Source organism: Acomys minous (genome assembly GCF_964271855.1).
Source record: "Acomys minous genome assembly, chromosome: 16".
NCBI lineage: Eukaryota > Metazoa > Chordata > Mammalia > Rodentia > Muridae > Acomys > Acomys minous.
In genome coordinates, this window is record NC_140498.1 from 10,149,497 (window position 1) to 10,169,172 (window position 19,676).

Below are 19,676 nucleotides of genomic sequence, written 5' to 3' on the forward strand. Positions count from 1 at the left end.
AATGTGTCACTGGGGGAGGACTTTGGGGTTTCAAAAGCCCATGCCAAGCCCAGTTAGTGGCCCCATACCATGCCTGTGCCTATAGGTCAGATGCAAGCTCGCAGCTACTGCTCCAGCGCCATGCCTGCCTGCTGCCACACTCCCCACCGTGATACTCATGAACTCGAAACTCTGGAACTGTGAAAACCAAAGTAAACGCTCTCTTTTGTAAGTTGCCTTTGTCACGGTGTTTTCATGGCAGTAGGAAACTAGGGCAACATGTACGAAACTGTCACCAATAAATACGAAAATAGCTGCGGATAACTCAGTAACCTAAAAGAAAGCATTAACAGAAATAGTGAGGGCTGGCCAGATGGCTCGGTGGCTAAAAGTACTTGCCACGCAAGCCTGACACTTGGATTTGATCCCTGGAACCCATGTAAAGGTGGAGAGAGAAACAACTCCTCCTCTGACCTGCATATGTGTGCTGTGACATGCCCACCCCCCATCGTATATACACGTAGAATAATAAATTTTTAACTAACAAGACTAGCTCATCCACTCAGCTATGGGCCCCACATAAGTGGCTTGTGAAATGACTAACAGCCTCTCAGATGTTCTAGATGACTTACTTCCAGCCCCTCTTCACCACACAGTTGCTCCCACATCAGCTGGACCAATGTATTTTACAAACGCTCTTCTGCCTTTTTCTACTTTCCTGGTAAACCCAGAGCCATGCACATCATCACCAACCTATCCTGTAGCCCACACAGCACTTAATGAAACTTAACATTCTTGTTTGTTGTTTGTTCGAGACAGGGTTTCTCTGTGTAGCCTTGGCTGCTCTGGACTCACTTTGTAGACCAGGCTGGCCTCGAACTCACAGAGATCTGCCTGCCTCTGCCTCCCAAGTGCCGGGATTAAAGGTGTGTGCCACCACTCCCGGCTGTTTGTCTTTGTCTTTGCTTTTTGAGACAGGGTTTCTGTCTTTTGCTTCTTGAGACAGGATCTCTATTGCTTTGTAGACTAGGCTAGCCTGGAACTCACCCAGATCCTCCTGCCTCTGTCTTCCAACTCACAAGTGCTGCGATTAAAGGCAGGCACCATCGTTTATAAATTCTGTTATCTGTGTTGTTCTGGCATTCTTGATTCTGGGCAGACCTAACAAGCTAGGTTTGGCCACTAATCTCCAGTGAGCTAATTAAACAGACACTCACGAAAGTAGAGAAAGTTTGTTTAGTGTGGCCACACTGGGAAAAAGAACAAAAGGACAAGTCCATCTTCCCGAGGGCCTGACAGAGGCTTAGATTTAAAGGTACATGCATAACTAAATAATCCTGCTCAAGGTGTGGTCATATGCTTCACTGACCCATTGTCTGGGCTGTGGTGAGTTGTCAGAATGGCGTGGTGTCTCTCTCCTATTTGGCACCAGGCTTTGGCCTTTTCCTTTACTCAGCATGAGACTGGGGAAATTCCAGGGCGTAGCATTACAACAGGATCCTTTGTTCACACCCACACTGAAAGCCATAGCAGGCAGTGGAGGAGACCTAGGTGGGTAGACAGTTGGGTCCTTCCCTCCTAGTTTCCATGTGCTCCTCAGCAGGTTCCTTTGTGTCTCTGTACCTTGGCTAATGGGTGCTGTAGTTTATGTATCAATTGTCCTCCACAGGCCTGTGTGTTAGCTGGTTGTAAAGGTTGTAGAACCTTAAAGAAGTGAAGCCTGGCTGGTGGACAAAGGGGAAATGTGACCGGCTTCGAACTGCCATGCCCGAAGCTAGGGGCGCCATGCTTTCCTTACTGTAGGAACGAGGCCCGACTGGACTGCCTGCGTGTCTTGCTGTTTCATGTCCTGTTTCTAGCAGCTTCCATGTCTGTGTTTATCTTGTTTAGCTAGTCATGTTTACTGCTCTGAGAACGCACCCCTCCCTTCCTCAAGACTTTTCCTCCTGTGTGCGATCACCTCTTGAGGGATTTCACCTGGGAGGAGGATTCCTGTTTTGCTGCCCATAAGAAGTCTCTTTGGAACTCTGAACGATGAGAATAATAAACTGCTGCAGCGGCTGCTGCTGTGGCTGCTGCTCTCTTAGCACGAAGAACCTGCTGTGTTATTGTGTGTGTGTGTACATGTGTGTGTGCATGAGTTAAATCCGCAGTCCCTCACCCTTGACTCGGTACCGCGGTGGCACGGGCCGCCACACCTTACCATGAGCCGAAGCTGAAATAAGTACTTCCTCTCAGCTGCCTCTTGTCAGGTATTTGGTTACACTGACATCCACCAGAGAGTGTGAGGTAGACAGTGCCTGGTGCACAGTGAACACTCAGTAAGTATTAGTGACGGTGATGAGGGCGGCGGGGACATGAGTGGCCCCAGGGGTTCCTTCCTACTGGCCTTTGAAGCTTTGGAGAAGAGGCAGGGATGATGGGGGCTGCGTTGTGGCTGCCTAGACTCGAGTACCAAAAAGCTCAACCACTGGATCAGCAAACACAAGGGAAGTCAGGCAAGAAGGGGCCCCAGGAGGTTACAGGGTACAGCAAATGCAGGGGCTGCACACAGGTGGGCAGCGGCTTCGAGGAAGTGTCGCCCGTCTGGCACTGAACGGAGTGAAAGGGGTGAGTCCATCACCACTGCCTTCCATCAGGTCCCCACAAGACTCTCCTCGGGCTTCTCCAAGGGGAAGTTAGGACCAGCCTGAACCAGCCCCCCAAGGAGCTCCAGCCTGATGGGGGTTGCCTAGCTACGCGGAGGCGGAGGCTGCATGCGGTCTTTACAAAATGTTCAGGCCACGTCAGAGCATGAAAAGTGAAGATTCTCATTCACCCTCTGTCTTCTCCCGTCTCCATGCAAACTTGCTTTGAGTCCTAAATATTTCAGCAGCTCAGATACCATTTATTTGCTGTCTTCTAGCACCTATCATCTATCTATAACCTATTATTAACCTATCGTCTGCCATCCATTATCTGCCTCTCTCTCTCATCTATTTGTCATCAACCTATCACCTATCCATTATTAATCATCTGTCTGTCTGTCTCCGTATCATCTATCTAGCCATCTAACACCACTTGTTTGTCTGTCAGAATCCAGACCAGACTTCTGCTTGGGCCACGCTCACGTGCCGCAGCCTCTTTGCTCTGGAAATGTCAGTCGCCCTCTTCAGAGCATGCTTGTGGCTCTCTCTCCCTAACAGACACCTCGGGTGCTGTGATGTCAGGAGAATAGCTGGGCTCACTTCCCCAAGGAAGTGTACAGACCTCGGGTTGCCAGGCTTTGGAACATCAGAGGGCTGCAGGTGGCAGCACGTCGTTTGCACTAGTATAATGGGCACACCCAAACTAAATGTGCCCCCTTCCTCATTTCCTGCACACACAGTCACACATTCCTTTTTGGCAATTCAATCTCTCTCTCTCTCTCTCTCTCTCTCTCTCTCTCTCTCTCTCTCTCTCTCTCTCTCTCTCTCTCTCCTCTCTCTCTCCTCTGTACCCACAAGAGACTCAGAAACACCCTGACTCCATGGGCCCTCCCCATTCCCCTGAGCCCTGTAAGAAGGGCCCTGTGCCCTGCTTTGTGCCCAAGCTCCTGCCATGCAACTGCCCACTGGCCTGCATTAAGGTGCTGTTAATAATGCCTCTATTAAGTCTCTTACCCAAAAAGATAGTCCACCTCAGTGTCGTCCCCCCCCACAAACCCAAGCCTCGATCTACTGTCTGTCTGTCTGCTATCTTCTAGCTCTGCCATTTACTGTTTCACATGCGGAGCCACTATATCCCATTCCACAGGATGAAGCTGCCTGGCCTTTTCCCTGGATGTGACATCTCCAGGCTAGAGGCCTCGTTACACCCACATCTCTGTGTGTAATTGCCTGGGAGGCTGAGAAGAGTATTTCCAGAGTTCTGTTGTGCTCAGTCTTGCTCTGGCAGCTCAACTTGTGTGACTATCCTCTGTAGGATCAAGAGGCAGTTGACATAGCAGAAACAAACAACACATCCATAGACGCCGCCTGACCTTATGCTTAGCTTACCTGCTGTTCAGAGCATATGGAACTCATTCGTGTGGGGCTTCCAGCACTTTCCAGCTCATCCACACAGTGTCAGACCTGTGCCATGGTCCCAAAACCATGATCTCCACACAAAAGCTGTAGCTGCTTCCAGCGTGGTGGAAGCTGACTGGAACTTCCCCTCAAGATGCCTCTTTCAGATGAGGCCCTTTTAAGAAGGCCAAAGCCACACATACCCAGAGCTCCTCTCTAAGATGACCCAGAAGAGACCTACGGTGCTCAGCCTCAGGGCGATCATGTACCCTCCCTCCCACGTGACTAAGCTCACCCCTGGCCTGCCACAGCCTTTCATCTGGCTGTGCTCCTCAACCTCACACTTGCTGGGTGCCAGTGCTCTGTGCTGGGTACAACTGTCTTGCTCTGGTCCCAGCCCCCACACCAATGACCAACTCATTCAGTAAGCAGGTCTTATGAGTTGGGGGACTTTGTCTTGGATGGATGGCTCTATGGTTGAATGCATCCCCCAGAACAATGGGCTGCACGAATGCGTTTTCTTTATAAACTACCTAGTCTGTGGAATTCAATTATAGTAAGAGAAAATGGACTGAGGAGCAAGCAGCTAGCGCCTCAACAAGGTGAGGAGTCCTTGCCTTTCTTGGGCCACGTTGACCAGACTATATCCTGACTCATGTGTGTAAATATGGCTGGCTGGCACAGGAGCAGGGTGTCATCTCTCCCACGTTTGCGTCCTTCAGGACAGAACTAGCAAATCGCAGTTTTCTTTTTGAAAATTATCTTCGATTGGAGGTGAGCAAGGCTGTCAGCGCCTTACTTTCTGCTGAGGAGAGTTACCGATGACTGTTAGTTCAGCCACTCATCTTGTTGAGGCAGGCTAGGGTCTTGGTCACTGTCCTATTGCTGTGAAAAGACATTATGGCCAAAGCAACTCTTCTCCTTTAACTGGGGGCTGGCTTATAGTTTCAGAGGGTCAGTCTATTATCACTGTGGTGGGAATATGGCAGTAAAACATGGCACCAGGGCAGCAGCTGAGAGCTACATTCTGATCTGCAACCAGAGGGAGAGAGACTAGGCCTGGCATGGGCTGTTGAAACCTCAGTGACACACTTCCTCCAACAAGGCCACACCTCCTGATCCTTCTAATCTTTTTAAATAGTGCCACTCCCTAATGATGTAAACATTCAGATATATGAGCCTATGGGGGCCATTCTAATTCAAACCACTGCGCTCAATACATCTGGATGTCACCCAGTGCATCTCAGATTGGTGCAAGTGGGTATTTGGTTCACAGACACTGCAGGCAATCACTTCCACTGAGACCAGTTTCCCAGCAAGTGTAGTGAAGACAGCCATTCAGGCCTGCTGAAGCCTGTGCTCAGTAGAAACTCAATGTCCTATGTTGGTCTTGTCCCACACAAAAGAGTTAACCTTTAGTCTCTGCTCAGGGTTGCCAAATAGCAGGCTAGGTGGGATCGTAGACCGTGTCTTTGTGGTGGCAGCCACTATTCATTAACACTTCTGGAAGGTTTTGTGTGCAGTTAAACTCCAAGTGTTTCACAGAACACGAGCCAAGTTACTGAGCAGAGCGTGAGGCAGGTGCAGCCTGCTGAGCACTAATGTGAGTGGGTGACAAGCCTTGGTGGAGTCACAGTGAACCCAGAGCCACCACTCCATCATACTGAGACCCGCGTCTAAATCTGCAGGAGAACCTAGCTCTGCCCTGTGAATGATGGGGACCGTAGCCTTCAGCCTCTGTTTCCTCGGCTACACTGAGCTATCACCTCCTCTGCATGGTGGCTTTGATCGTGACATGGGAGCAACTACAGAACAGGAAGGGGGTCCTTGGTCTGTCTTGCTGAGAGAGAGACAGAGAGAGAGACAGAGAGAGAGAGAGAGAGAGAGAGAGAGAGAGAGAGAGAGAGAGAGAGAGAAAAGGAAGATAAATAGTGGTGATAGGACTTAGGGCTTGGCCTAGGGCACTCTTGGCATTGTCAGGAGCCACCATCTTGAGTTCAGCTCAGCCAACTGACTCCAAGGACATACCTGTCACTCAAAAAGATGTCCCTAGAGGTTAGGCAGCCATACCAGTGCTCCACACTTAAATTAAATCTAGGTGAAGCCAAACTGGGGCACTGTCATTTCTTTCGGAGCCATTCCCTTCCCTTTCTCTCCCAAACTACTGGGAGTTTTAAAAAGCTTCCTTCTCTCTGCCCTCACTTCTCCACATCACCCCAGTTGCTCTCTGGGGTTCACATGCCACTGGGGAGCTAAGAGGGATATGCCTGTGCTTTGAAGCAGTCCCTTGGCATGCAGCCACATCGTGGTGGCTGGAGATGTCACTTTTTCATTTGGTTTAATGATCAATTACTTCTGCTCAGAAAGCCCTTCGTGACCTAGCTTCTCCTCCGTCCCTGGACTCAGAGCGGCACTTGCTGCAAGATGGCAGGGGACAACTCCACGGGAGACTTCCACGCTCCAGGATCCCAGCTGAGCATCGCTGACATCATTGTCATCGCTGTATATTTTGCCTTGAACGTGGCTGTGGGCATATGGGTAAGAACCTGCGGTGGCCCACTGGGCTCTCAGGGCAGAACTGGGTGTGGCCTGCTGCCTGAACACTGGAATTGTGGTGATTCCCTACCTGGGCCAGAGTCTCTGATGAAGACTCCAGAGGCGGGAGGGTGTTCAGGGCCTCGAAGCTCCTGGTAGTCCTGCGGTGCTCATAATTCCCGACCTCAGCTTCTCTCCCTTGAGCAAACAGACAGGTGATTCAACCCAGCAAAAGATCACTGGCAGCAGACGCCCTGCTAGGTAACTGTTAGGTCCCTCCCTATGTCCCATCTGTACCCCATCTGTACCCCACCTCCAACCTCTGGAAGGCCAAAGCAATGGGAGTTAGACTTACCCAGGGGCCACAGAGTGGAAGTAGGCCCTCCTTGGTGTCATCTCGATGCCAATCTTTAGGACACTCCTAAGTGGGAGGGAGTACAACACACCGGCCGTGTCCCACCTCACTGCACCCTGTTTAGGTCAATTCCTTGCCTCAGCCTTGGAGCCCTGAGGTTCTGTGTAGAAGAACCACTATCCTTTTCTTTCTTTCTATAAATCCTGGCCCAAGATAGGAGCCTGGGGAATGGGGGACTGGTCATGTCCACTCTGTACTGAAGGGTGGAGGCCGCACCTACTTCACAGGGTGAGAGCTACCAAAGAGGCCCCAGGAAGACACAAGCCTGCTGCCACCATTGGATCTGTAGAGGGATAGTGCCAGTGATAGAGAGAGAAGGTGGTTAGTGTTGCTGGACATAGTGAGGATGGAAATGTAACAGTGGTGATGTTTTAAAGGTGGTAATGGTGATGGTGGTGGTAGAGGTGGTGGTGGTGGTAGAGGTGGTGGTGGTGGTGGTGGTGGTGGTAGAGGTGGTGGTAGAGGTGGTGGTGGTGGTGGTGGTGGTGGTGGTGGTGGTGGTGGTGGAGGTGGTGGTGGTGGTGGTGGTGGTAGAGGTGGTGGTGGTGGTAGAGGTGGTGGTAGAGGTGGTGGTGGTGGTAGAGGTGGTGGTGGTGGTAGTGGTGGTAGAGGTGGTGGCGGTGGAGGAAGAAGAGGTGGTGGTGGTGGTGGTAGAGGTGGTGGTAGAGGTGGTGGTGGTGGTGGAGGTGGTGGTGGTGGTGGTGGTGGTGGTAGAGGTGGTGGTGGTGGTAGTGGTGGTAGAGGTGGTGGTGGTGGTGGAGGTGGTGGTGGTGGTGGTGGTGGTGGTGGTAGTGGTGGTGGTGGTGGTAGTGGTGGTAGAGGTGGTGGTGGTGGTAGTGGTGGTAGAGGTGGTGGTGGTGGTGGAGGTGGTGGTGGTGGTGGTGGTGGTGGTGGTAGAGGTGGTGGCGGTGGAGGAAGAAGAGGTGGTGGTGGTGGTAGTGGTGGTAGAGGTGGTGGTGGTAGTGGTGGTAGAGGTGGTGGTGGTGGTAGTGGTGGTGGTGGTGGTAGAGGTTGTGGTAGAGGTGGTTGGTGGTGGTAGAGGTGGTGGTAGAGGTGGTGGTGGTGGTAATGGTGGTGGTGGTGATGGTGGTGGTGGTAGAGGTGGTGGTGGTGGTGGTGGTAGAGGTGGTGGTGGTGGTAGAGGTGGTGGTGGTGATGGTGGTAGAGGTGGTGGTGGTGGTAGAGGTGGTGGTGGTGATGGTGGTGGTGGTAGAGGTGGTGGTGGTGGTGGTGGTGGTAGAGGTGGTGGTGGTGGTGATGGTGGTGGTGGTAGAGGTGGTGGTGGTGGTGGTGGTGGTAGAGGTGGTGGTAGAGGTGATGGTGGTGGTGGTGGTAGAGGTGGTGGTGGTGGTAGAGGTGGTGGTGGTGGTAGAGGTGAAGAAATGATGATTGTGGTTGTCTTAGTTGGAGTTTCTGTTGCTCTGATAAAACACCATGACCAAAAGCAACTTGTGGAGGAAACAATTTATTTCACCATATAGCTTTCAGGTCACAACCTATTACTGAGGGAAGTCAGGGTATGAACTCAAGCAAGGCAGGAACCTGGAGGCAGAAGCTGATGCAGAGGCCACAAGGGGTGCTGCTTACTGGCTTGCTCCCCATGGCTTGCTCAGCCTGCTAACTTTCTTTTCTTTCTTTTTATGTTATACCGAGTTTTTTAAATGAGCATGGAGGGAGAAAGAAAGGGGGTAGGGGTACCCCAGAGAGAGACAGAGACAGAGACACAAAGAGTAAGAAGGAGAGAGTAGAGAGGGAAGAGAGAGGAAGAGAGGGGGTAGAGAGAGAAGGGCCCGCTTTCTTATAGAAACCAGGGTCACTAGCCAGGGTGACTCCACCCACAATGGTCTGGGCCCTCCCACACCAGCACAGTGGTGGTGATGATGATGGTGTTGGTGGTAACAGTGGCAGCTCTGATACAATCAGTTATGTGATCAAATACTAAATGACAAATGGCCCATCATGGCCATCAGCAAAGTTATCCCAGCTCTTCTCATTTTTTTGTACTTTTCATATCCTGCTTTGGTTTTGTTTTGTTTTAATTTTTATTTTATGTGTATGGGGATTTTGCTTGCATGTATGTCTGTGCATTGTGTGCACACCTAGTTAGCACCCATGGACGCCAGAAGAGAGTGTCAGGTCCTCTGGAACTGGAGTTACAGAGGGTTGTGAGCCAACACAAAGGTGCTAGGAATTGAACCCAGAACCCCATGCATGATGTGTGTGTTGGACGGGTGTGTGGTGTGTGTGTGTGTGTGTGTGTGTGTGTGTGTGTGTGTGTGTGTGTGTGTGTGTGTGTGTGTTATAAGGTGACATTTTAACAAACCTGCACTAAGCGGGTCTTTCGTGCCATTTTTCCAACTGCATGCTCTGCCACATCTTACTAATCCTCACAATACCTCAAACATTCTTATCAATATTATACGTTCTGTGGAGATCTGTAACCTTTGATATTACCAAGCTAATCAGTCATATGGACGGACGGGCCATGTGCATATATGACAGGGGGCTGTGCTCCAACTGCTGTACTACCCGGACATTCCTGGTGCCTTTCCTCCCATCACACGATGCTGAATGAGGCTAATTAGTAACCTGCCATGCTCTGTAAGTGCTCAAGAGTTGCCAATCTCTCTCACTCCAAATCAAAAGCTAGAAATGATTAAGCTCCATGGGGAAGACTTAGCTACAAGGAAAGGCTCCTGACTAAGAGCGGTGTGACTCTAGAGAGCCGAGGACCGCAAGGAAAACAGTTTCTGGTCAAATCAAACCAGTCCAGCACTGCCTTCAACGAAGCAGGCATGCAGATGGCCTCAGGGCACTTCTGGTGTGCTAGGGATTGTAGAGACTCAGAGGCCTGGGTGCAGGAGCCAACGGCTGCTTAGAATGAACAGACTCCCTACCAGCCTCTTTGATTTGGTTCATGAAGCCCAATCCTGGCTGAAGTGTCCACATCGCGATGCTGTTCTCCTGATGGTCACACTCGTGGTCTCTGTCCTTTCTAAAAGTTTCAAGTGTTGGCATATAGCCATGCAGTGAGCATCAGCTGGAATAAGTAAAATCCAGCTGGGAGAGAGTTCCATGGGTAAGGCACGTGCTATACAAGTATGAGGGCCTGCGTTCAAACACCCAGCTGGGCATGGTGGCACACGCCTTTAATCTCAGCACTCCGGAGGCAGAGGCGGGCAGATCTCTGTAAGTTCGAGGCCAGCCTGGTCTACAGAGTGAGTTCCAGAACAGCCAGGGCTACACAGAGAAACTCAGTCCCAAAAAACAAAAGCAAGACAACGCAGAACCCATTTGAACCACGAACCTGTGAGACCAGTGATTCCATGGGAGATGGGAGGCAAATAGGAGAATCCTAGAAGTTCACAGGCCAGCTATAGAGTACCAGTGCTGAACAGTAAGCCCCTGGCTCAAACAAAGCAAGAGATGACTGACACCAGAGCTTGTCCTCTGACCTACACACACACACACACACATACACACACACACAGATAATAATAACATGAGATGCATATGACCATGAAGATATAGCAGTAGACCTGAGTAGTGAGTTTGGACCAGATATTCCAAGTGATGATAACTGCAAGTAATTCTAATGTCGAAGGTTTGATGAAGGGGGGAGGTGCTAAATAAACAAGTGACAAAGACCACTGTTTTAGAGTACACTAGGTCCCAACAGGCCAAGCTGAGAGTCAAAACGGAATCAATCACAGGGCTGGAGAGATGGCTCAGCAGAAGAGCACAGGCTGTTCTTCCAGGGGACATGGGTTCAATTTCCAGCCACATGGTGGACCACAACCATCTGTGACTCCAGTTCCAGAGGATCCAACACCATCTTCTGGCTTCAGAAGGCACCAGGCGTGTACGTGTACATGGTGCACAGACATACAGGCAGACAAAACATCTATACATTAAAATAGAAATTCATGGGGGCTGGAGAGATGGCCTAGAGGTTAAGAACACTGTCTGTTCTTTCAAAGGGCCCAAGTTCAATTCCTAGCCAGCACATGGTGGCTCACAATGAGATCTGGTGCCTTCTTGTGGTGGCCAGAATACTGTATAAATAATAAATAAATCTTTAAAAAAATAGAAATCCTTTTTTTTTTTAAATGCTTTAACCCCAGCACTTGGGAGGCAGAGGCAGGTGGATCACTGTGAATTTGAGGCCAAAGCAAGTCCAGAACAGCCAAGGCTACACAGAGAAACCCCGTCTCAAAGGAGAAAAAAAAAGTGGAGTCAGTCACACTAAGGTCCCACTTTGCCTGTGTGAAAGTGGCTGTGTCCCTGACCTCCAGACATCAGAATGGTAAATACAGTGCCTCCACCTCATTCCCTGCACCAGAAGCCTAAAGGAACCCAAGGTCCTTACTCCATTGTTTTTCTTCCCTGCCTCCAGTCTAGGCCTCACAAGGACACTCTCTCTGGAGCTGACAGCTGCTTAGAGTTTTAGTTGCCTTTTTTTATCCTATCTGTAAAACCAACCCCTCTTGCCTGACCAATAGGAATAGTCATTCTGTCTTAGGAAAGGAATACAGCCCTTTGTGTATTTTTTTTAATAAAAAATAAACTGGGAGCAGATAACTGTGTGTCTTTTGCTGGCTGAATAGTATTCTGTTGTATGGCTAGGCCTAGTTTGTTTACTCATCACTTGGTGGACTTGGAGTTGTTTCCACTTTGGGCTAGTTTGGATAATGCTACCGTGAACATTCTATATCCATGTGTTTTCGGGTCACGTGGCATTGCTCTCTGCTCAGAGTATGAAGGAGCTGCAAGGCGTTTGCCAGAGGCAGCAGCATCCTGCATCTGTTGCAGTTTCTGCCCTCTGCTGTTCTTGCAGTTTGCTTGTCGAGCCAGCAGGAACACAGTGAGCGGCTACTTCCTGGCAGGCCGAGACATGACTTGGTGGCCGGTGAGTTCACCCACCTTCTCACCTCTCCTTTGTCCACAGGGTTGACTTCAACCAGGGTCTGCACTGGTGAGGTCACATCCTATGCCTCATTAAAGGTCCTTGACTAAGGACTTTAATCCCAGCACTTGGGAGGCAGAGGCAGGTGGATCATCGTAAGTTCAAGGCCAGCCTGGTCTACAAAGAGAGTCCAAGACAGCTACGGCTACACAGAGAAACCCTGTCTTAAAAAAACAAAACAAAACAAAAAACCCAACCCTGTCTAAGGCCAGCTCAGGGAGGGAAGGAAACCCCAAACTGCTAGAAGTTCTGTAAGGAGATTTTGGAATCTGAAATTTTTTATTTCTTAGCCTTATAGCTAGCTATGGGTAACCTGAACTTGCAGCCCTGAGGCTGGCCTCTTTATATGTGAAGAGGATATGCCCGCCCCCCGCCACCCCCAGCTTAGACTTGCCAAGTTGGGGGAGTTGTTCCGGATCCAGTGGGGCTGATGTAATGGGCTCACAATGATTATTTGTCTTCCCTCGGCAGATTGGAGCCTCGCTCTTTGCAAGCAGCGAGGGCTCTGGCCTCTTTGTAGGACTGGCGGGCTCAGGCGCTGCTGGAGGCCTGGCTGTGGCAGGCTTCGAATGGAATGTGAGTCTCAGAGGATGGGCACAGCCCGTGGGAGGGCTGGGACAGAGGGCATAGCCACACTGACTGGGCCCTGCATAGGGTGGCTCGAAGCAATGTGTAGCAGTCAGGGCCACCAGACTGTGATGTGCGGCATTCCAGAGCAAGCTGGTCTGTAGATACAGAAGCATGGGGCAGCCCAGCTGTCCAGAGATGTCCATAGGAGGGAGACGCACCCAGCTTTCTCACAACAAAGCAGGAGAGGCTAGGGGTAGCCACATCTAGCTGTGTTCCAGGGCAGGGTTTTTGGGAGCTGTGCCCACAGCCCTCTCGTGCCTCTGTTCCCACAGGCCACGTATGTGCTTTTGGCGCTGGCATGGGTGTTTGTACCCATCTACATATCTTCAGAGGTGAGTCTCTTCCTGGGGCCATGGCAGAGGCTGGACCCTCACCAAGTTGGCAGGGGCAGGCAGGACCTCTGCATGGGACTGACCCTGATACTCACCTGTCACTTTGAGAATACTTAACCCTCATCCCCTCTGCCTCCCCAGATCGTCACCCTGCCCGAATACATTCAGAAGCGCTTCGGTGGCCTGCGTATACGCATGTACCTATCTGTCCTGTCTCTGCTGCTGTCCGTCTTCACCAAGATATCGGTTAGCTGCCCCCAGCCTGCTTCTGCATGGAAACTTGCAGGATCTGGGGAAACACTGTGCATGGGAGGGACCCTAGATACTACTAGCTCATCTGGCAATTTGTGGGTGCACCAGCTAGGGAAACCGAGGGCCAGGGAGAGATGGTAACTTGGGCAGAACCTCCTGATGCCCAGCTAGGCTGGAGGGTAGGGGATGAGATCTGGGCTAAACAAAGTGAGCCAGGACTTACCACTAGAGGGAGCCAAAGGCCTCATGGTGCCCGACAATTCTGCGCTAAAGTCTGACTGGGCCATCTGTAGGCTACAGCTTTCTTTTAGGACCTGGCCATGGAAGTATCAAAAGCAGGAAACTCGCTTTCAATCTCAGAATAGGAGGAACTCAGGGCCTGCCTGGTGCAAGCACCTGAGGTTGGGGGGAAGGTGAGGGGGCTTTGGGGTAGGCCCAGTGGCTGTGGTACGCCCAGTATACCATAGTTTTTGGACCATAAGACACACTTTTCCCCCAAAAAGTAGGGGAGAGAGAATTAGGGTAAGCCTTATGGTCCAATTGCTGTTTTTACTGTTTTTCTTGTTTTACTGCTCTAAAAATTGGGTGTGTCTTATGGTCAGGTGCATCTTATAGTCTGAAAAATATGGTGATCCCTGAAAAATGCCTTGCCTCTATCAGTGGTAGGCCCCTGAGAGAAGTTTGGTATGAATCCGTGATGTTTAAGTCCATGACTGAGGGAGCCTGCTAGCCTAGTCTTCTCCTCCCATGGAGGCAGCATAGACAGGCCTCAGGACCCGGGGAGGACGCTGCCACTTCCCGCCACATCAGCAGCAGCATACCAGTCTTTTCTAGAAGTTCCCAGAGAATCTCGATGGATTTCCTCTCTCTAGGGATCCCCTTCCAACCTGGAAGGGCTTGGCCTTGACTTTTACTGCCCCTCCGCTACTCCTCCTCTCACCTCTACCCCCTTTCTCCCAAACCCCACCTCCTGGAAGCCAGGCAGAGTGAAGAAAGCTTGCTTCTGGCCTACCCAGGGTCCAGTCTACCATGGGAGGAGGATAGACAGGTAAATCTGGGGCTCAAATGAGGAAGAGATGGGCCTGGGCCTCAGTGGAAAAAAAGGATGTGATCTTGGGGGGGGGTGTCAAGTGAAGAGATAGGACCACATAAATGGTGTCGGGGGCCATCGTTAGGGACATGTTTGGGATAGGAACCTGTGAGGAGAAGCTAGGTCAACCATGAGCAGTAGTGGGGACTGAGGCGCACTAGCAGGCCTGTTCTAACATTAACAAAAAAAGCCAAGTGCTACATCTGGCTCTGGGACAGACAGACTGCTTTGGAGGAAAGATGTGAGATAGGAGGCTGCAGCATTAGGCTGTGAGGTCAGAGAGCCCAGAATTAGTGGGTCAGCAGAGGGTGGCCAGTGCCAGCTTTGCAGAGTCTCTCAGCTAAGCTAGAAATGAAGGAAAAAGGAAATGGGCTGAGTCTGGGTGGTTCCTTTCCCATCTAAGACTTTTTAACACTGGGAAGCTTCAAGTGGGCCACTGGGCAGGACTTCAGAGGCCAGAGGACGCACGGCACATGGGAGGGGCCTTGAAAACAAGCTCATTTAGCTGAGTCCTTAGCAGCTGCTGAGTCCTTCACCAAGGTGGCCAGGCCAAGGTCAGTCAAGATCTAGGACTCTATCAGAACCACAACAGCCAGGCTGTAGCTTCAGACTCTACCATGCGGGTGACTCCGAGTTACCAACTGTAATGGGGAGCAGTCACGTCAAGGCCCTGCCTCAGCACCAGGCGACTGCCTGCCCACTGAGGCTGAGGGGAAGCAAGCGGGAGGAGGCACTAATTGCTGAGCTTGGTTTGGGAGAGGCTGGGCCCGCCCTGGGTCTTGGCTTCGGAGTGGAGCTATTTGAAATGCGTGGGCCACACTAGGCCCAGACACAGAGCCTAGGAACGCCCTGCCTGTCTGTACAGCTTGTCCAGGCAGAGGTCACACGGCCCTCCCGCTGCTGTTATTCAAACAGGAGCACCAGCATGCAGATCTACATGGCAGGTGTGGAAAATCACAGCCCATGCGCTGAGCCAGGAGTCCGAGTGCAGTCCCATCACTGTGGGGCTCTGGGCCAGTCGTTTAACCTCTGGAATTTAGGGACGGGAAGCATGACACCCCGTGCCCCTCAGTAAAGGTTAGCTGTGGCCTACAGAGCAATCACTCTCTCTGCTTCTGCTGCCTCACAGCTTTGCCTCTCCCTCTCTCCACAAGCTGCACACTGCACATCAGCCATATTGGCCTCCATGCACTTCCACAAACCTCTATGCTTGCTATGGTCTCCCCCGCCACCCCAGATGCTCTTCTCTGGGGAGGCATGAGGTACCTTCCTCTCTCTGGACTCTCAAATCTCTCCTTTTACCCTGCCCGCGCAGGGCTAACTCCCTTACCTTCTCTCCCTCTTTCCTCCTTTCCTTAACATCTTCTGGGATGTGAATTATTGACTTAGGAAGTCATAGCTGAGTGTAGTGACCCACCCCTATCATCCCAGCATGTGAGGGCTGAGGCAAGAAGAGTGCTGTGAGTTCAGGGACAGCCTGGGTTACAGCGTAAGACCCTGTCTCAGTCAATCAGACAGAAAGAGTGGATTCTCCATCCCGTTTTCTCTCTTCATCGATATGCCCAGTGCTATTGGTGCCCACACTGCCATTAGGATGGAATGAGAGAACAGCCGGGATTTGGCTTTCCTCCCCACTCTTGTGGAGGTCTACAGAGTAAATTACTTCAGCCTTGGGCACCACGGCCTCTGTCCCCTCTCAGTCCTGCCAGCCATGCGCAATAATGTCATGGGATGGGTTTGGCCTAACAGCTTCAGCACCATTCCCTGATCTGGGGAAACATGGTCGCTGACTGTGTGCCCACCGTGTGCTTGGGTGTGGGTGAACAGGCCAGCCCCGAATGCACTTTCCAGACAGTGTCCTTACACAGACAGAGCACCAGGACCCTAGTGAGGAAGCAATCACAGGCGTGGCAACAGAAACAGGGAGCCAGCCAGCCTGAGCCTGGAAGCCTAGCCCTCTGGCAGGCAGGTGCAGGCACCCTATTTTTCTCCTTACGCAGGCAGGGCTGCAGGACTTTGCAAGGGGCAGGAAGGAAAATCGGAAGGGTATTCAGGAAGAGTCCTCAGTGGTAGGGGGAGGTGAGAGGCAGAGTACAGCAAAGACAAGCAGGCCCTCTGCTGCACCACCTAACCACACCTGAGACACCCCCACAAAATGGGCAAGGCCCTGGGTTGGGAACACAGGAGGCCACAGAAATTCTGTGCTGTCCCATGGAGGGACACAAGGGAGAGAAAGAAGGGTGGCAAAGAGAGGGCACTAACCACGGCATGGGGTCTGGGTTGCCGCAGCTTCCTTCTCCTCCTATGACACAGCACGAAGTGCCCAGGGGAGCGTAACACAAAAGGTACAAGACTGGGCCACATGGGACAGACAGCTTTAGGTCCTCATAGCTATTAGCTTCTATTACTACAAGGTTGATGCTTAGGCTAGGCAGGCCTCACCAGTGCCCACTGGGTCTCCCTTGGGACAGTGAGTTCCTCCTGGATGATGGCAGGGCCCTACCCCATACCTCTGTGCCATCGTCATTCTCCCAACCCCTCTCCTCTGTCCCTGAGGAAGGCAGGGAGGACAGCCGTGGATGAGGTGTGGTGTGTGGGTCAGGATGAGGAGCCTGAAGATGAAGCAGAGAACAGACAATCCCAGGCCCAGGGGCGACGGGGGCAGAACCTAAGGCTTAAAGGTAACACGGTGCTGGAAGTGTGAGTGGCTGGGCAGTGCCAGGAGGGGACTCCTGGAGTGGCTGGCTCTCCAGAGGTCTCTTATACCCACCAGGCGATGCCAGGAATAGGTATCCAGAAGGCACCTGGCTTTGAGAAGTTGCTTCCCTCCCTGAGGCTCAGCCTCATCAGCCATGCTAAGGAGTGTCTTGAAGAGGCCTTTCTCCTCTGAGATGTAGCATTTCTGCTCAAGCTGGCGGCTGCCCTCTCCCCCGTTTTTACTTACAGCACCGTGCTCCCTGCTACACACACACCCAAAGCCAGAGCCCCAGATGAAAGCATCGGTAGTCACCCGAAAGACCAGATTAGAGTTTTCAGATGGGTAGGTCTCTTTAACTGCAGGAAGGAGCCAACAGGGAGAGGTGTGAGGGAAGGTGAGCATACAAAGAAACTATTTCTGAGGCTATTGGTCTCTTTGAATCTCTGGAGTCTTGGATGCCTCCTTGTCACAATGCCTAATGGAACCGAGGGGATAGGGCTCTTCCATGTCCCCTAGGTAGGGGCCGAATTCAATGACAACACTGCTCTCTGGTGGGCACTGGCCACTTTGAATTTTATTGTGACAGTAACACCTGCCATACATCTGAACATAACACACAGCTTCCCACAGCCAGTTCTCTCTCCCGCCTTCAGCCACCCCACCAGGTAGTGAACAGCTGGAAGCAGGCAGGGGGGCTGGGGGAAGAGAGAAACGGTCTCTCTATGCCCTTTTCCTGCGACAGTCATACTCAAAGATGGCTGAGGCCAGGCCACAAAGCTAGTGAGTACAGCACCCAGACTCTGAGCCCCATCTCTCACTGTCATGTCTGACTTCTGCCCACCTCTGCTTTCCCCAGATTGACCTGTACGCAGGAGCCCTCTTTGTCCACATCTGCCTGGGCTGGAACTTCTACCTGTCCACCATCCTCACCCTCACCATCACGGCCCTGTACACCATCGCAGGTATGAGTCCTGAGAGCCCACCAGGAACAAGGGGCCTGGGAGATGTGCAGGAGACACCTCCCCACAGCACAGGGAGCCCCTGAGAGTGGCCGGTTCACAGGTGGTGAATGGGGACCTGGGGCCTGGTTGCTTAGGTGACAATGCCCCAGCAGCAGCTCTGGTGGTGCCAAACTCTCTCGGGTCAGGGATGGGACACTCATCCAGCAACCTTGTTCCTGGCAGGAGGCCTGGCCACTGTGATATACACAGATACCCTGCAGACAGTCATCATGGTGGTGGGCGCTGTCATTCTGGCAGTCAAAGGTGAGGTCTGAGGTCTGGGCTCTGGGCACGGGCGGGCTGTCCCAGTACCCTGAAGGTTAGGCTAGAGTTAATCTGCCCCACTGCTGGCTTCCTAGGCTAATGGGCTCTGCTTCCTCCTGCCTACAGGGGCGCAGGGTGAAGTGCTGACTAGGTTCCCTCAGGGCTAGGCAGGCCCCACAGCAGGCAGCTGTGCAGGCACACAATTAGCAAACCACAAAAGTGCTGAGGTGTTTCCTCCAGTGCTTAAAGTCATGTACAGAGTCCTGTCCTAGGAGGAGATGTTGTCTCCTGCCAGACAAAAGGCTGCAGGGAAGTCGGTAAGCTGGACAGGTAACACTAGTTTAGAAAAGATGGGGGAGGTCTACTGATGCCCTGGGAGGGAGGAGGCAGGGAAGGAGGGAGGAGAGATATGTCTCAGGGTGGGTGACTTTAGAGATGAAGGCTCAGCTCAGGGTCTAGGGCCCTGTGGCAGAGCTACCTCTGAGCCCCCTCACAGATTCCTTGGCCTACCTAGGCTCCTAGCTCCACACTCTGCTGGGAAATGGGGCCTGGGGAGGTGCCAGAAGCTGCCCTACACCTAAGTGTGCTCCTCCCAAGGTAGCAGCCCCTGTTCCCTGTCTCCAGAACCTACTGCAGGTGAGGGACCTAACAGCCAGACACAGGCTGGATGAGCGGGCAGTGACTACAGACAACAGCCAGGCCCGAACCTGGCCTTACACCACCCAACCCTGAGGTAGAGAGGACGCGTTCTGGACTCAGAGGAAAGACCCCTGGCCTGAGCCCTACCTGCTAGGCCTACCATAAGGCTCTGAGGAACCTCTGCCTCCCTTCCCTGTGGCTTGGAAGGATGAGGCCACAATGCCAGGAGTGTCTTAGCTCTAGTGAAGTCCCAGCCCTCCGAAGCTCAGGCCACGGCTTCAATACTAGATGACTCAAATATCGACAAAACCACTTCTACCTCCTTGAAGGTCCAGTCCACAGACTGGCAGAGAACACCATGGCTCAGGCCAGCAGGCTTCTAGAGACTAGCATGACTCCTGCTGGCCAACAGGACACTGTGGGCCCATGTGCAAAATGCTCATTTAATAGTTACTTTAAATACAAATAAAATATTCTATTTTACCTTTTTCTTTTGTTCTATTTTTAAACCTCAGCCCTTCCTAGAGCAGGAAAGGTGAGGTAGAGATTCCAGTTTGACGTGTGACGTTGTCTGTGAGGGGAGGGTAGCAGGACCCAGGGAGTCAGGACCACCCCAAACCAACCCATTCTGCCCAACCCTCCAGCTTTCAACCAGATCGGTGGTTATGAGCAGCTGGAAGCGGCATATGCCCAGGCCATCCCCTCCAGGACCATCCCCAACACCACCTGCCACCTGCCTCGAGCAGACGCCATGCATATGTTCCGGGACCCTTCCACAGGAGACCTCCCGTGGACTGGGATGACCTTTGGTCTGACCATCATGGCCACCTGGTACTGGTGCACTGACCAG

At 52.1% G+C, this 19,676-nt stretch overlaps 1 protein-coding gene and 1 long non-coding RNA gene across 3 annotated transcripts in view; one reads left to right on the top strand and one right to left on the bottom strand.

The window, feature by feature from the left end:
* LOC311585569 overlaps nucleotides 1-10,556 on the bottom strand; it is a 138,797-nt gene extending 128,241 nt beyond the window's left edge. Inside the window, exon 1 of the long non-coding RNA XR_014775262.1 lies at nucleotides 10,199-10,556. This is a non-coding gene — a long non-coding RNA (uncharacterized lncRNA). The remainder of the gene's footprint in view (nucleotides 1-10,198) is intronic.
* The window catches only part of SLC5A10 (solute carrier family 5 member 10), a 47,817-nt gene continuing 34,517 nt past the window's right edge, over nucleotides 6,377-19,676 (top strand). The window contains exons 1-8 of one of the 2 annotated variants that reach the window (XM_084760902.1): nucleotides 6,377-6,542; nucleotides 11,792-11,863; nucleotides 12,392-12,496; nucleotides 12,823-12,882; nucleotides 13,024-13,128; nucleotides 17,779-17,884; nucleotides 18,107-18,187; nucleotides 19,471-19,676. In XM_084760902.1, coding sequence (XP_084617028.1) covers nucleotides 6,429-6,542; nucleotides 11,792-11,863; nucleotides 12,392-12,496; nucleotides 12,823-12,882; nucleotides 13,024-13,128; nucleotides 17,779-17,884; nucleotides 18,107-18,187; nucleotides 19,471-19,676 — 849 coding nt within the window. In that variant the 5' untranslated portion in view covers nucleotides 6,377-6,428. The remainder of the gene's footprint in view (nucleotides 6,543-11,791; nucleotides 11,864-12,391; nucleotides 12,497-12,822; nucleotides 12,883-13,023; nucleotides 13,129-17,778; nucleotides 17,885-18,106; nucleotides 18,188-19,470) is intronic. The other variant, XM_084760903.1, reaches the window with a different exon arrangement.